Below are 16,210 nucleotides of genomic sequence, written 5' to 3'. Positions count from 1 at the left end.
TTAAGCTAATATAATATGACATACTCCAAATTTCCTAATTAGGATATAGCATGTTTTAACAAAAAAGTACAACTTTCTTGAGCTTTCCAATGAAGGCTAGTTTCATTGCCTCTTTTGCACAATTAACTAGGGAATGAAAAAGGAGATAGAGGTACAGTTTGCACAAGAAAGTAAGGAGGTGAAGATACTCTTTACATGACAGAAGTAAAAATGTAAACTCCAAATAGGAAGTGGTCAGGATGATTTGGAGTCACCCAGGCAGGGCAGCATTGAGAATTTAAAAGAAAACTATGTTCACCTGTCATTTCACATTTCTATTTCACATCCTTTTCTAAATTATTACTTACAAAATGGTATGTGAAAAAATATGCCTGTTTTAGAAACTTAGACACAAAAAAACTGTATGTGCATGTCTTTAGAGGCTCTACTTCAACAAAAGCTATAGCAAAAACTGGGTAGCATCTTACATTGCACTGTGACGTCTGTTCATCTGATTAATTTTGGTATGTTGTTTTAGATTTAAATAGTGAAAACACCTATTTTCTAATTAATGAGAAATGACGGGTATCTGCACATTACTTATTTTGTGAAAATTATTATATTGACATCTCACAAACATTCTACAAAAAACGTACAGCAGGTGGCTTTGTGAGGGATGACTGGTGATATCTGTTTTATTTTGGAACTACATTTTTAGAAGTTTTACTATCTTATTCATTGAGGGGGCTAAGTGTTAAAGTTACCAATTTGTGTAAACCAAGATTTTTGCAAAAACATTTATTTTCACACTTTAATATTTCTGAAAAGTAAAAGTTGTCTTTTGCAGTCTGGCACAAAATCCTATTTCTTGGCTCCTGGGTTACTGAAAAATTTTCATCAAGAATATATTTTGGGGGCAGCCCTGGTGGCTCAGCAGTTCAGCACCTCCTTCAGCCCAGCACCTGATCCCGGAGACCTGGGATTGAGTCCCTCATCAGGCTCCCCGCATGGAGCCTGCTTCTCCCTCTGCCTGTGTCTCTGCCTCTCTCTCTCTCTCTCTCTCTCTCTGTATGTGTGTGTGTGTGTCTCATGAATAAATAAACAAAATCTTGGGGGAAAAAAATAATATATTTTTGATGACCTGCTTTCTTACTACAGATGATTTGAAGTTGTTGATAGGGATATAACTAATTCAGGAGAGTTTCCTGAATGTTGAGATTGGGGTAGAGGAAGGAAAATAAATTTTAGAATAAGACTCATGTACAAAATCATTGTATATAGGAGGATCTGTCAGACCCATAGATAGTACAGAATTGGGAAGCATGGAACATTCTAAAGATTGAAACAGGACTAGAAACAGGAAGTTGGTATTTATCACAAAATTCTGCATTGATATTCAAAAATCAGTCTCAGTCAAGTAGTGAGTAGGGAGCTATCGTCTGTAGTACTGACAGAAAAATTTTAGGAGTGTAGCTGGTCGAGAGCTCTATATAGGCTTGTTAACAGCATGCTGCTGCTGCTGCTGAAGTAGCTGATTACAAATTAGGGCACATCGTGGACATAGTGCATCCACTGTACTCTACACTGTCTGTTCATTATGTGCATATATGATAGTCTTATCCTTAAGGTTACTTAAGATGAGGCTTGTATATCTCATGTTTATTCCATTCCAAAGGGAGATTTCTGAGTTGAGATGACTGGGTGCCCTCCTAGGACTGGACCAGTCTGTAAGCTTTTTGAGACTGGTTCTTGAAGAAATAAATACAGAAATTGAAAGTAATTTAGAAAGTATTATATGAAGAAAATGCTGTGACAATTTTATTATATTTTATACAATATTGATTGTATAGTAGATTGGAAATTTAAAACAGAGAAATGAATATTAAAAAAGTCACTATCTGGTGAACACAGATAGTTTTGAAAGCGCGTTTAGATCACTGAATAATAGATTAGCTTCATATCCTTCAAGAAACCTCTGTAATCTTCTTCTCGGCTGAGTTTTTAATCAGAATCTTCAAATTATACTCCCTAAAATTACCTGGACTGTTACTGTCTTCTGATACTGCCACTAAAATGAGCCCTATGGAGAATTAAGTGTTTTAGCCATCATCTGAAGTCCTCATGTGAGAGTTGAGCTCTAATGAGGAGTAGGTCATCTCACCTACACTCAGAGATGAGACACAAAAGCTCCTGCTCCCCGGCCTCTGTTCCTCCCCAGAAAAGAACTGGGGTTTGTTCCATGGTCCTAGGAACTTTAGCCTGGAAAGTTTTTACATCAGATGCAACCAAACACACACCCCAACCATTGCAAAAAAAAAAAAAAAGGAACATTCATAGGACATCTGACTTTTTATAGCACGACTTCCCCTCCAGGGTTTGACAGTCGCCAGACAGACAGATTAGGTAAGGGACTTCAGCTATAAACCATAAAGCTATGAAGTTAGAAATGGGGTTTTCCAACAAACATAGTGAATTTGGCTTTAGAACAATTGCTCTGGACTTTCTTTCTGGCAATGACAAAATATCAGGTAATCCCCAACAATAATAATAATAACTAGCATTTATTGAGTACTTAACTATGTACAGCCACATTTGAGTTACTTGTATACATTAACTCATATAGTCCTAAACAATAGCCCCATGAGATAGATGCTATTATTTCCTCACTTTCTGCTGATGAGAGAATGGAAGCTTAGAGAGCTTTAATTAACCTCTCCAGAGGCACTCAGCTAGTCCCTGGCAAAGCCAGAGTCCCAGTGTAGGTGTCCTGACTCCAAAGCCATTGCCTTAGCCACTGTGCTCCTCTATCTCCCTATTTAAAGATAAAAATAATCTATGGGGCGCCTGGGTGGCTCAGTCAGTCAGCCATCTCCCTTCAGCTTGGGTCATGATCTCCAAATCCTGGATTGAGCCCCTGTCAGGCTCCCTGCTCAGCAGGGAGTCTGCTTCTCCCTCTCCCTCTGTCCTTTGCCCCAGTTTCTCCATGCACTCTCTCTCTCTCTCAAATAAATAAAATATTTTTTAAAAATAATCTATATCATAGAATCTTATTTTCTGAGTGTTTCTAACAAGAGAACCAATATATAGCTCATCTAAAAATGTTATACAACAATTTAAAATGTATTCCCTTGTATTACCTGCCCTTGAAATTTACCTGGTGCACTTTGAGTACTGAATCATATTTCAGGTGTCCCATTGGAAAGATAGTGATAAACTGGAGAATTTCTAGAGATGAGTCAACAAATGGGTAAGTGGGAAGGGTTCTAAACCCCATGTCCTATGAGGAGTCTTTGAAGGACCTGGGTATATTTAATCCACACAAGGGAAGTTTAAGGTTACAGGTGACAGCTTCTCATTAATTTGGAAGTCTGATGTTTAGAAGAAAAGTTAGACTTACTCTGTGTGGCATCAGAGGGCAGACTAGGACAGGAAAGTAGGCATTATAACAAGCGAATTCTAGCTTAGTACTCAACCATAGTAAAGAATCACTAATACAATACTGAGACCACACACAGTTTTGCTATATTGTCTTATAATTGCATCCCAATGAGGATGTATCTACACACCAAAACACTGAGGCTTGGAAAGATTAAGAAAATACTAAGTGACAGGGGCACCTGGGTGGCTCAGTCAGTTGAGTGACCAACTCTTGATTTCAGCTCAAGTCATGATCTCAGGGTCATGAGATTGAGTCCTGCATGAGGCTCTGTGCTCGGGGTAAGTCTGCTTATGATTCTCTATCCTCTTCTCCCTCTCCCCTTTCCCCTACTGTGTTCTCTTGCTCAATCTCAATCTCTCTCTCTCTAAATAAATAAATAAATAAAATCTTTTTTGAAAAACTAGTGGCAAAAGCAGGTTTTGAATCCAAATTTATGATCCTCAGCAGAGCCAAACTAGACCATCTTCCATAGAGCAGTCCAGCAGTCCCTTTAATAAAAGAGGTTAAACAGGAGACTAAAGTCAAGAATGTTAGAAAATGAACTTTTACTGTGTACAAGAGGGCTTCTTAGATCCCTTCCACTTCTAATATCCAATTCTTGAAGTAATTTGAGAAAATATAACTCAACTTTTTAAAAACTTTACAAAACTGAAACTACTTTATTAGAAGAGCTTATATTGACTTTCTCACTACTTTCGTTTTATAAAAATAACAGGAGAGAAAGAGCTTTATCTTGATGCTGGGTAGATAAAAAGCATCACCATATTTCATAATTTTGCAATTAGCCATCCATTCATCTAAAAAAGGTTTTTTGAATATTTTTTGTGACCTACACTTCAATAGGTACAAGGCATAAATGACACACAAGACTTAAGTTACTACCCCATTGAAACTGATAGTCTCTAACCTATAAGTTACAGGTGAATAAACTATAAATATAAATTAAAATTAAGGTGAAAAATTAGGGTTTTTGAAAGTATTCCATTTGGTTCCATACCTCTCAAAATGTTTTTACCAAAGTATCCCTAACAGTCAACAAGAATAATAAATGCCTTATATCTTGGAAGGACTAGAGAGGCAACTTGACAGAAGCCTCTACAAACAAGGAGCTTCTTTGATATTGTTGGGGGGGGGGGGTTCCTAACAATTCACATGAATGTTGTATTTCTCTCCATAGTATAAGCTGTGTTTTGATATTATAATGTTTTAAATTACTGTAACCACTGTCACTAAAATTGAAACTACAAGAAAGCTTTGCATACCCACTAGAACATTGCCTTATATCTCCAGGAGTACGTGCCTCCCAGTTTAATAAACCAAGGCTTATAGCAATACCTCATATTTAAAGTTTTCTTCCCATTGAGAAAGATCTTTCAAGGAAACCTTAAAACCTTATGGATATGGGAAGGATAGTTATTTGTACTTGTTAAGTCTTTTATAATCAAGGCTTTACTTACTTTTCTTTCCTTTAATATTAATTTCTCCTGCAGATGGTTAAGTGTAGTAAAATATAGAAAAATTATATAAATAGGTGAAATATGTTAAGAAAAAAATCTACTTTGAAAGAGTAAATGTACATTTGACCCTTGAACAATAATGCAGGGGTTATGGGAGCCGACCCCCCATGCAGTCAAAAATCTACATACAACTTTTGGCTCCCCATAAACTTACCTACTGATAGCCCACTGCTGGCCAGAAGCCTTACCTATAAGATAAACCATCAGTTAATGCATATTTTGTATGTTGCATATATTATATACTATATTCTTACACTAGAACAAGCAAGAGAAAAGAAAAGGGAATTAAGAAAAATCAGGGACACCTGGGTGGCTCGGTGGTTGAGTATCTGCCTTCAGCTCAGGGCATGATCCCAGCATCCTAGGATCAAGTCCCACATTGGGCTTCCTGTAAGGAACCTGCTTCTCCCTCTGCCTCTGTCTCTGCCTCTTTCTGTGTGTCTCTCATGAATAAATAAATAAATCTTTTTAAAAAAGGGAAAAAATCATAAGGAAGAGAGAATACATTTACAGTACTGTAGGATATTTATCAGAAAACATCCACATGTTAAGTCAAGCCATGCAGTTCAAACTCATGTTATTCAAGGGTCAATTGTAATTAATTTTGGCATTTGAGAATTATTTGAAGTTTTAGAGGTTAGCAGGAATATTATACACACATGCTGAGAAGATTCCCTTATTGGTTAGCACAAATACTAGTCTTCATAACATTTACGTCAGTTTTGAACTTAAAATAATTCTAAATAAAACTGTATTGCAAGATACATGTTAATCTCTTTTAAAATTGTTTTAAGGAAAATGTGGACACATAAAAATTTATATGTAATAATTGAGCAAATATGATTTTTTTTGTTGTTTAGGAGAGAAGCCATATGAATGCCCAAACTGCAAGAAACGTTTTTCCCATTCTGGTTCCTATAGCTCACACATAAGCAGTAAGAAATGTATCAGCTTGATGCCTGTGAATGGGCGACCAAGAACAGGACTCAAGACACCTCAGTGTTCCTCACCATCTCTTTCTGCATCCCCAGGCAGTCCCACACGACCACAGATACGGCAAAAGATAGAAAATAAGCCCCTTCAAGAGCAACTTTCTATAAACCAAATTAAAACTGAACCTGTGGATTATGAATTCAAACCCATAGTGGTTGCTTCAGGAATCAACTGTTCAACCCCTTTACAGAATGGGGTTTTTAGTGGTGGTGGCCCATTACAGGCAACCAGTTCTCCTCAGGGTGTGGTGCAAGCTGTTGTTCTGCCAACAGTTGGTTTGGTATCTCCCATAAGTATCAATTTAAGTGATATTCAGAATGTACTCAAAGTGGCAGTAGATGGTAATGTAATAAGGCAAGTTTTGGAGAATAATCAAGCCAGTCTTGCATCCAAAGAACAAGAAACAATCAGTGCTTCATCCATACAGCAAGGTGGCCATTCTGTTATTTCTGCCATCAGTCTTCCTTTGGTTGATCAGGATGGAACAACCAAAATTATCATTAACTACAGTCTTGAGCAGCCTAGCCAACTTCAAGTTGTTCCTCAGAATTTAAAAACAGAGAATCCAGTCCCCACAAACAGTTGCAAAAGTGAAAAATTGCCAGAAGATCTTACTGTTAAATCAGAGAAGGACAAAAACTTTGAAGGAGGAGTGAATGATAGCACTTGCCTTCTGTGTGACGAATGTCCAGGAGATATTAATGCACTTCCAGAATTAAAGCACTATGACCTAAAACAGCCTGCTCAGCCTCCTCCACTCCCTGCACCAGAAGCTGAGAAGCCAGAGTCCTCTGTGTCATCAGGTGGAGATGGCAATTTGTCTCCCAGTCAGCCACCTTTAAAGAACCTCTTGTCTCTTCTAAAAGCATATTATGCTTTGAACGCACAACCAAGTGCAGAAGAGCTCTCAAAAATTGCTGATTCAGTAAACCTACCCCTGGATGTAGTAAAAAAGTGGTTTGAAAAGATGCAAGCTGGCCAAATTTCAGTGCAGTCTTCTGAACCATCTTCTCCTGAAACAGGCAAAGTAAATATCCCTACAAAGAACGATGAGCAGCCTCAATCTACAAATGCAAATGAACCCCTGGACAGCACAGTAAATCTACAAAGTCCTCTGAAGATGACTAACTCTCCAGTTTTACCAGCGGGATCAACCACCAATGGTTCCAGAAGCAGTCCATCATCCCCATCACCTCTAAACCTTTCCTCATCCAGAAATACACAGGGTTACTTGTACACAGCAGAAGGTGCACAAGAAGAGCCACAAGTAGAACCTCTTGATCTTTCACTACCAAAGCAACAGGGAGAATTATTGGAAAGGTCAACTATCACTAGTGTTTACCAGAACAGTGTTTATTCTGTCCAGGAAGAACCCTTGAACTTGTCTTGCGCAAAAAAGGAGCCACAAAAGGACAGTTGTGTTACAGACTCAGAACCAGTTGTAAATGTAATCCCACCAAGTGCCAACCCCATAAATATTGCTATACCTACAGTCACTGCCCAGTTACCCACGATCGTGGCCATTGCTGACCAGAACAGTGTCCCATGCTTGCGAGCACTAGCTGCCAATAAGCAGACTATTCTGATTCCCCAGGTGGCTTACACGTACTCAACTACAGTCAGCCCTGCGGTCCAGGAACCACCCTTGAAGGTGATCCAGCCAAATGGGAATCAGGTAAAGAAAAGGCCCCCATCCTAAAGCTATTTGGGAAAATAAAAATCAGTCTCTGGAGAGCTGAGCAGGTTGTTACAAACTGTCTTTTTTTTTTTTTTTTTTTTTGAAAGAAAATAGATGAATGTTTGCTTTAACTTCCATAGCATCACACCTTTGGTTTCTTACCAGTTAACCCAAGGTATGGCTATCAACTCTAGTTGTGTTATTCTGCTGTGGAAATGACAACTCTCAGCTAAAGACTTGACTATCTGAAATTTGAAACAGAAAAGAAAAATTGGAATATTCACCAATTGGAGTTCTGTTTTTAGAGTTATATTCCCAAATTAGTAACAGTTTCTGCTGTATGATCATTAATACATGAAAATACATTCCCATTCACAGACCTTTCACACCAGCAAAACTGAGATATTACTTTTTATGTGTTAACACCTATGTTTACTAAAGGCTTTAATTAATCAAGAATTAAGTATACAATGAGCTCATCTAGTGAGTTTGCTCATCATTTCATGAGCTGTAAACTAAAACAGCATTTAGTCATAATTAATATATCTGAATCTATAGATGCATTTTCCTTTTAATCTTCCCCCCCAAAATCTATGATGTAGTTTTAGATAGAGTGATTTTGTGTGACTATTGTGCAGCTCATTGTCCAAATGTTTTCTAGGTTACTAACCATGATGTGCACCCCCCCCCGTCTTTTTCATCAATTTCTGATTGAACCTAGAGATAAACACTAGAATACTAGAGATGTTTGATCTTTTATCCAAATGTTATTTATAAGTAGGTGCAGTCGAAATAATTACAGTATCCTGTTCAAATGTGTACTGCTGCTCTTTTCCCCTTAAATATTGCTATTGAATAAGTTTCCTGCAGTCGTGGTTACTCTTGAAAAAAATTGTCACACAACTAATTAACTCATCTAGACTCATAAAACACTGTGCACACCTTTGAATAATAAAGGTGGACCCACCAACATTCACATAATCATAGGACCAAGTCAAACAGCCACGGAAGTATCAAGTTCCTTTAGCACAAATGCAGCTCACAAATGACCCAAGCAAATGGATGTGCCTCTCCCACTTTGCTCTTAAGAACTGTTGTGAAAAACCTTTGAGCTTTTAGAAAATTTGTGAGTTTAGAGGGAATAGGATGGAAGACTTTAGGAAAGATGTAAGGGTCTCGGGGGACCCAATCCCACTACCAGTCATTGCTTACCTACATGAGAGCTCCCTGCACAAAGATTTACTTTGTCTAACAAGTGTTCTTATTTCAAAATCTAGACCTCCCCTGCATTGTTTTGCCATCTGGTTCCTTAGAAAAGTACTAGAACAAACCTCTCTCTTTTCAAAGAAACCATAGTGGTCAGTTCATAGACCACTAAAGTTCTGGAGGATACAGGTGAAACACCACCTTTAAAAAACAGAATCTTAGTTTTTTCTTAGTAAAACCCAGAAGGAAAACAGTGAAGGTAAATGATGTGGTTAGAAATTAGTAATTATGCAGCAAACTCAGTAAGTTAATATTTTCTGCAAACTTCTCATTTGGAGCCAGGTAAATTTTGTTACTATACATTTTACATTCTTTCTTTTCCTCCGTTGATCACTTGTTTTTGTCATGTTGTGACCATGTTGCCCCCAACCTCACTTTTTGTCTGTATCCACCCCCACCTAGCATCTAGCCCCCCCCCCCCCCCTTCCAGCCAGTCTGCAGGGATGAGTATGCTTGCTTTGGTCAAGCTATTGAAAGTATAAATCAAAGTGGTTTTTTTTAACTTGTGCTTTTATATAGGTCTCTTGTTTACCTTTTAATTTGAAAATAAATTTTCTTCTTCCTTTAGGAGGAAAGGCAAGACACTAGCTCAGAAGGTGTATCAAATGTAGAGGATCAGAATGACTCTGATTCTACACCACCCAAAAAGAAAATGCGGAAGACAGAAAATGGAATGTATGCTTGTGATTTGTGTGATAAGATATTCCAAAAAAGTAGCTCATTATTGAGACATAAATATGAACACACAGGTATGTCAATGAACCTGACAACTTTAGAAAAATGACTCTCTAACCCTTTCCCCAAACTGAAGCACCCCCAAAAGCCTTCTGAGGATTTTGTTTCATGGCTGTGTTCTTACTTTGCAGGTAAGAGACCTCACGAGTGTGGAATCTGTAAAAAGGCATTTAAACACAAACATCATTTGATTGAACACATGCGGTTACATTCTGGAGAAAAGCCCTATCAATGTGACAAATGTGGAAAGCGTTTCTCACACTCTGGGTCTTACTCTCAACACATGAATCATCGCTACTCCTATTGCAAGCGGGAAGCTGAGGAGCGTGACAGCACCGAGCAGGAGGAGGCTGGACCAGAAGTCCTGGCCAGTGAGCACGTGGGTGCCCGGGGGTCTCCCTCACAGGCCGACTCCGATGAGAGGGAGAGCCTGATGAGGGAAGAGGATGAAGACAGTGAAAAAGAGGAAGAGGAGGAGGAGGACAAAGAGATGGAAGAACTGCAGGAAGAGAAAGAATGTGAAAAACCACAAGGGGAGGAGGAAGAGGAGGAGGAGGAAGATGAGATGGAGGAGGAGGAGGGGGAAGAGGCAGAGAATGAGGGAGAAGAAGCAAAAACTGAAGGTCTGATGAAGGAAGATGAAGTTGTAAATCAAGAGAGCAACTTAGAACAAAAAGTAAGCAAGAATAGTGAGCAGGTGTCTGAAGAAAAAACAAATGAAGCCTAATAGTTTTTCTAGAAGGAAAATAACATTCTAATTGGTAATGAAGTTTGTTCTATATTATACATGCTTTTCATGGAAACACAGTAACCTGTATACTGTTGTTTCTGTTCACTACTGTGTAAAGTAAAAATTTAAAAAAATACAAAATACAAAAAAAAAAAAATCACACACACACACAAAAAAAAATCCGGGTGTGCCTGATCTCAGCCCTAGTAATTTTTCATGCATTTTTCAAAGTTAGGAACAAGTTTGTAACACGAAGCAGATTAGAAAACTTCAGTGACTTGGAAAGCAAAGATTTAACAGGTTAAAGGAAACTGATTAATTAGATAAGCGTCTGGCATTGTTTCATTTTGTCAGTATTATCACTCTTATGTTGGTTTATTCTTAAGCTGTATAATTGGGAGAAATTTTATAATTTTTTATTGGTAAACGTATGCTAAATCCGCTTCAGTATTTTATTATGTTTCTTAAAATGTGAGAACTTCTGCACTACAAAATTCCCTTCACAGAGAAGTATAACGCAGTTCTAAACCATGCTAACTACCTTTTATAAATTCAATCTAGAAGGTAGTAATTTCTAATATTTAGATGTCATAGTGGAGTATTATCATTTAAAGTGTATTGTTAGCCTTAAGAAAGCAGCCGATAGAAGAACTGAAGTTTCTTACTCATGTGGTTTAAAATGGAGTTCAGAAGATTGTCGTTGAGTTCTGATTGCAGGGACTAACAGTGTTAATCCTGGGAAGGGTAGCAGAGTCGTCAGAATCAGTGTTCGCTATTGTGTTTGAGTATGTGGTGACAAATATGAAGGATATGATATGAAGCTTTGTATCTCCTTTGGCCTTAAGCAAGACCTGTGTGCTGTAAGTGCCATTTATCAGTATTTTCAAGGCTCTAACCGCCTTTCTTCAATATGTGGCCTACAATAACTAGCATTTGTTGATTTGTTTGTTGTATCAAAATTCCAAATAAAACTTCAAACCACTGACTCTGTCAGAGAAACCTAAACACTGGGACATTTCATCCTTTAATTCCTCAGTATTCATTTTGTGTTAATTGACTTTCAAAATTTCTCTACAGAAATGAAAGGGAAATTTTCTGATCTGCTCTGTCCATGTACTTGCGTTTCAGACATGGACATGCCATCATTATCTGGCTCATAACTGTTTCCAAATGTTAGTTATTATGGACCGAGTTTATTAACAACATTAGCTGAGTTTTACTTATCAGTATTATTTTATTTCTTTTAGTTTATAGATCTGTGCAACATTTTTGTACTGTATGTCTTCAAACCTGGCAGTATTAATACCCTTCTTACTGACATGTACTTTTAGTTTTAGAAAACTTTTATATTTATGTGTCTTATTTTTATATTTCTTTATTTATTACACAGTGTAGTGTATAATACTGTAGTTTGTATTAATACAATAATATATTTTAGTATGAAAATTTGGAAAGTTGATAAGATTTAAAGTAGAGATGCAATTGGTTCTCTTGCATTGAGATTTGATTTAACAGTATTATGTTAACATTTATACTTGCCTTGGACTGTAGAACAGAATTTAAATGGGAATGTATTAGTTTTACAACTACAATCAAGTCATTTTACCTTTACCCAGTTTTTAATATAAAACTCTTAAATTTTGAAATTCACTGTGTGACTAATAGCATGATGCTCTGCAGTTTTATTAAGAGATTAGCCTAACCATAAAACTCATTTCCTTAGTAAGCCAAATTAGGATAACCTTATATAAACAGTGTTGGGAACAATGTTTAACATTTTGTGCCAATTTGTTCCTGTATTCATGTATGTAAGTTACAAATCTGATTCTTCATTTTTCAGTTCCTTGTTACACCATGGTCATTTTCTAGTTTTTTACCAGACTCCCCCATCTCACAATAAAATGCATCAACAAGCCTGACCTGCTGTCATTCTTTTATTATCAAGATTTTCTTTGGAAATCTCTCTGTGAAATGGGGTATTGCACAGTCATCCTGTATTCGATTTATCTTGGGCTGAATTTGAGTAAGAAACTAAATGTTTTAGACATTCACCATTAAGTCATGGACTTCCCCATGGCTAAATGTTTCTGGGAAGATCAGATTTGGCCACTAAAGGCTTCCTCAGAGGTTGCTGCCTCTTCCTGAAACCCTTACCCACCTCCTCCCACTCTTGATTCTAGGACTTGCCATACTCAGGTCACTTCAGGGAAGCCTGGGTTGTAGATGCCTTTCCTTTGTACACCCCCTGTTCATTGTACCTTTCTTGCCATAACTCTTACGCAGTGACTTATATTCCTTCCCCACTAGGGACAGGAACCATGTCTGCCAGTCACTCTCACATCCCCACTGCCTAGCAGAGTGCCCGGACCTAGGAGGTACAACAAACTTTGTTGATTGAAAATGTAATTTGCATGTTAACAGAGCTCAGCTGTCTTTACTACTCTTTTCCTTCTAATCCAAGAATATGTATGTTAAATCTAGCAATCTAATATTTTTCTTAGGCCCTATTAAACATTTGACATCATAGACAGTAAATTGTGCCTCCTCTGTTGCCTTACTGTTCTGACTTGAGTGTTTATTTCTAGGTGTCTTTCTGACGCTTCCTCTCATGGTACATGACACAAGCATTCAAGGCCTGTGGATGTGACTGCCTCCAGTATGAAGGATATGACCAGTCCTAGGAGACTCTATTTTAGGAACCACTTCCCATTTTATGGCCACACATTCCTAAGTACTCATGAATGTCATATTGATTCATCTCTTTTGTCATTGAGAATAGCTACCCAATAAACAAATTCACCATATAGGGTTAAAAAATAAGAGTAAGTAACCCTTTCTAGGAAGCATTTATACTGCAATCACTGTAATAAGCTCAAAGAAGGCAGTGCTTGATACATATTGATAAATGGCTAACAAAGGAAATTAGCCATTATCAGAGAAGTTTTGGACACTTGCCAGTATTTGTTCAGATCACATAACAATAGGGCCATGTGTTTTTTACTTGTGCCATGTAAATTTAAATTTTTTTTAATTTTCACAAAAAAATATATAAAAACCATGTGCCCACAAACACAGCAGAATAAGGATTTAAATACAGGCCTCGGTGACTCTAACTCCATGTTCTTAACTAGCCAATACTACATCTCATATAAAAGCTCACTCTGTGTTTAAAATTCAAACCTGGCCTTAAAGAATATTAGAAGAAAATGTCAGCAAGACCAATGTACATTTCATAACAGGACGAAAAAGGAAAGGAGCATAGGAGCATGAGGTTTTTCAAATCTGTGTGCAAAGTTAAAATTAGCCTTGAAAAATGAAAGTGTAAACTTAGATTTCTCCTCTTAAGATCAAGGGAGGATACTAGAACAATAACTATATGGACTTTGAACCTAAAGAAAAAGCAGAAGGTCCTCTACTCTAACGAGCAAATACATTCCATTCAACACAGCAGAATACTTTTTTTTTCCAAGATCATATGGGATATTCATAAACCGCCTTATGGGCCATAAAACTACTCTCAAATTCAAAAGAACTGCAAATGTTTTCTCAGATTACAAAAAAAAAAGTTAAACTAGAAATCTATGACAGAAATATATGTAGAAAATCCCCAAAAACTACTGGAAAGAAGACAAACATGTCTAAGTATAACAAATGACTGGGTGATGGGCACTGAGGGGGGCACTTGGTGGGATGAGCACTGAGTGTTATTCTATATGTTGGCAAATTGAAAAAAAAATTTTAAAAAACACTCCCCCAAAAAAGTAATCTATAAAAAGTAAAGAAATTAACAACTATAAAATAGGGTAAACTAAATGAAAATGCACTATATCAAAACTTATAGTGTGCAGCAAAAGCAATGCATATTTGAAAATTTATAACATTAAATGCTTATGGGTGTTATACTATATGTTGGCAGATTGAATTTAAATAAGCAAGACCCCCCCTTCCTAAAAAAAATAGAGGCGTCAAGTATCCGCTTTTACCCTAAGAACTAGAAAAAGAATAAACCCAAACCAAGCAGAAAGGAGGTAATAATAAAGGACAGAAATTAATGGCATAGGAAACAAAAGTAATATATTAATGAAATTAGAATCTGATTCTTTGAAGATTAATAAAATTGATAAACCCTCAGATAGATCAAAGAAAAAGAAAAGACATGAATTGCTAATATCAAGAATGAGAGAGAAAACCCTTGCAGAATAAAAGGATAAAAAGAAAACATGAAATTTATCCCAGTGAATTTGACAACTTTGATGCAAATGAAACATTTTGCAAAAGATCCAAAATACCAAAAGAAGAAATAGCCTGAATAGTCCAATGTCAAGGAAGTTAAATATCTAGTTAAAAATCACCCCACAGGGGCAGCCTGGGTGGCTCAGCAGTTTAAGCGCCTGCTTCGGCCTAGGGCGTGATCCTGGAGTCCCAGGATCGAGTCCCATGTCAGGCTCCCTACATGGAGCCTGCTTCTCCCTCTGCCTGTGTCTGCCTCCCTCTCTCTCTCTCTCATGAATAAATAAAATCTTTAAAAAAAAAAAAAAAGAAAAAGAAAAAATCACCCCAGGCCTCAACAGCTCCACTGGTGAATTCTGTCAAGCATGTGAGAAAGACATTGTATCAATTCTACATAAACTCATTGAGAAGATTAAAAAAGGAGAAGACACGTCTTCCCACTTTAGTCTGTGAAGCCAGGATTAACCTGATACCACAACCAAGAAATGACATTACAAGAAACAAAAACTACATACCAATATGTCTCATGAATATTGATGCAAAAATCCTTAACAAAATATTAGGAAATCAATTTGAATAGTGTATCAAAAGGAAAATATCTCACGACCAAATGGAATTTATCCCAGGATTGCAAGGTTGATTTTGAATTGAATTCAAAATTCAATTAATGTGAGTAATGCATCATATTTACAGAACAAAAAGAATGCCCATATAATCATCACAATAGGTGTAGAAGAAGCATCTGACAAAATCCAACACCAAGTCATACAAATTCTCAGCAGTCTAGGAATAGAAGGAAATTTCCAAAATCTGATAAAAGTCATCTCACAAAAAAACCTATAGTTAATATACTCAATTATAAAATATTAAATGCTTTCTTCTTAAATTTATAATTTAAGGCTAGAATGTCTGCTCCCACAATTTTATCAAACACTGCACCAGAGGTCACACCAGGTGCAACATGACAAGAAAAAGAAATGAAAGGCACACAGGTGGGGGAAAGAAAGTAAAACTGTATTTGCAGACAGCTTGGTTGTCTATAAGGAAAATAAAGAATTTACACATAAAGCAACTAGAGATGGTGAGAGCAAGGTTACAGGATACAAGGTATACAAAACTCTACAATGGAATATTACTCAGCCATTAGAAACAACAAATACCCACCATTTGCTTTGACGTGGATGGAACTGGAGGGTATTATGCTGAGTGAAGTAAGTCAATCAGAAAAGGACAAACATTATATGGTCTCATTCATTTGGGGAATATAAATAATAGTGAAAGGGAATAGAGGGGAAGGGAGAAGAAATGGGTAGGAAATATCAGAAAGGGAGACAGAACATGAAGACTTCTAACTCTGGGAAACGAACTAGGGGTGGTGGAAGGGGAGGAGGGCGGGGTTGGAGGTGACTGGGTGGCGGGCAAGCAGCGGTTAAGCATCTGCCTTAGGCTCAAGGCGTGATCCTGAAGTCCCAGGATCAAATCCCCCATCGGGCTCCCTGCATGGAGCCTGCTTCTCCCTCTGCCTGTGTCTCTGCCTCTCTCTCTCATGAATAAATAAAATCTTAAAAAAAATAAAGTAAAAAAAAAAAGAAATAGGGATAATTTAACAAAATTCACACAAAAAAACAAAACCTGTGCCCTGA

The 16,210-nt window shown here is 37.2% G+C and overlaps 1 protein-coding gene across 5 annotated transcripts in view; it reads left to right on the top strand.

Moving 5' to 3' along the window:
• Nucleotides 1-12,256, top strand: part of ZEB1 (zinc finger E-box binding homeobox 1) — a 181,152-nt gene extending 168,896 nt beyond the window's left edge. For all 5 annotated transcript variants that reach the window (XM_077896913.1, XM_077896912.1, XM_077896916.1 and 2 more), the window contains 3 exons: nt 5,796-7,603; nt 9,441-9,621; nt 9,739-12,256. In XM_077896913.1, coding sequence (XP_077753039.1) covers nt 5,796-7,603; nt 9,441-9,621; nt 9,739-10,334 — 2,585 coding nt within the window. In that variant the 3' untranslated portion in view covers nt 10,335-12,256. The remainder of the gene's footprint in view (nt 1-5,795; nt 7,604-9,440; nt 9,622-9,738) is intronic.
• Nucleotides 12,257-16,210: the final 3,954 nt, after the last annotated feature.

Source organism: Canis aureus, chromosome 5 (genome assembly GCF_053574225.1).
Source record: "Canis aureus isolate CA01 chromosome 5, VMU_Caureus_v.1.0, whole genome shotgun sequence".
NCBI lineage: Eukaryota > Metazoa > Chordata > Mammalia > Carnivora > Canidae > Canis > Canis aureus.
Note: the sequence above shows the minus strand (reverse complement) of the source record. Positions and strands in the feature narration are given on the sequence as shown.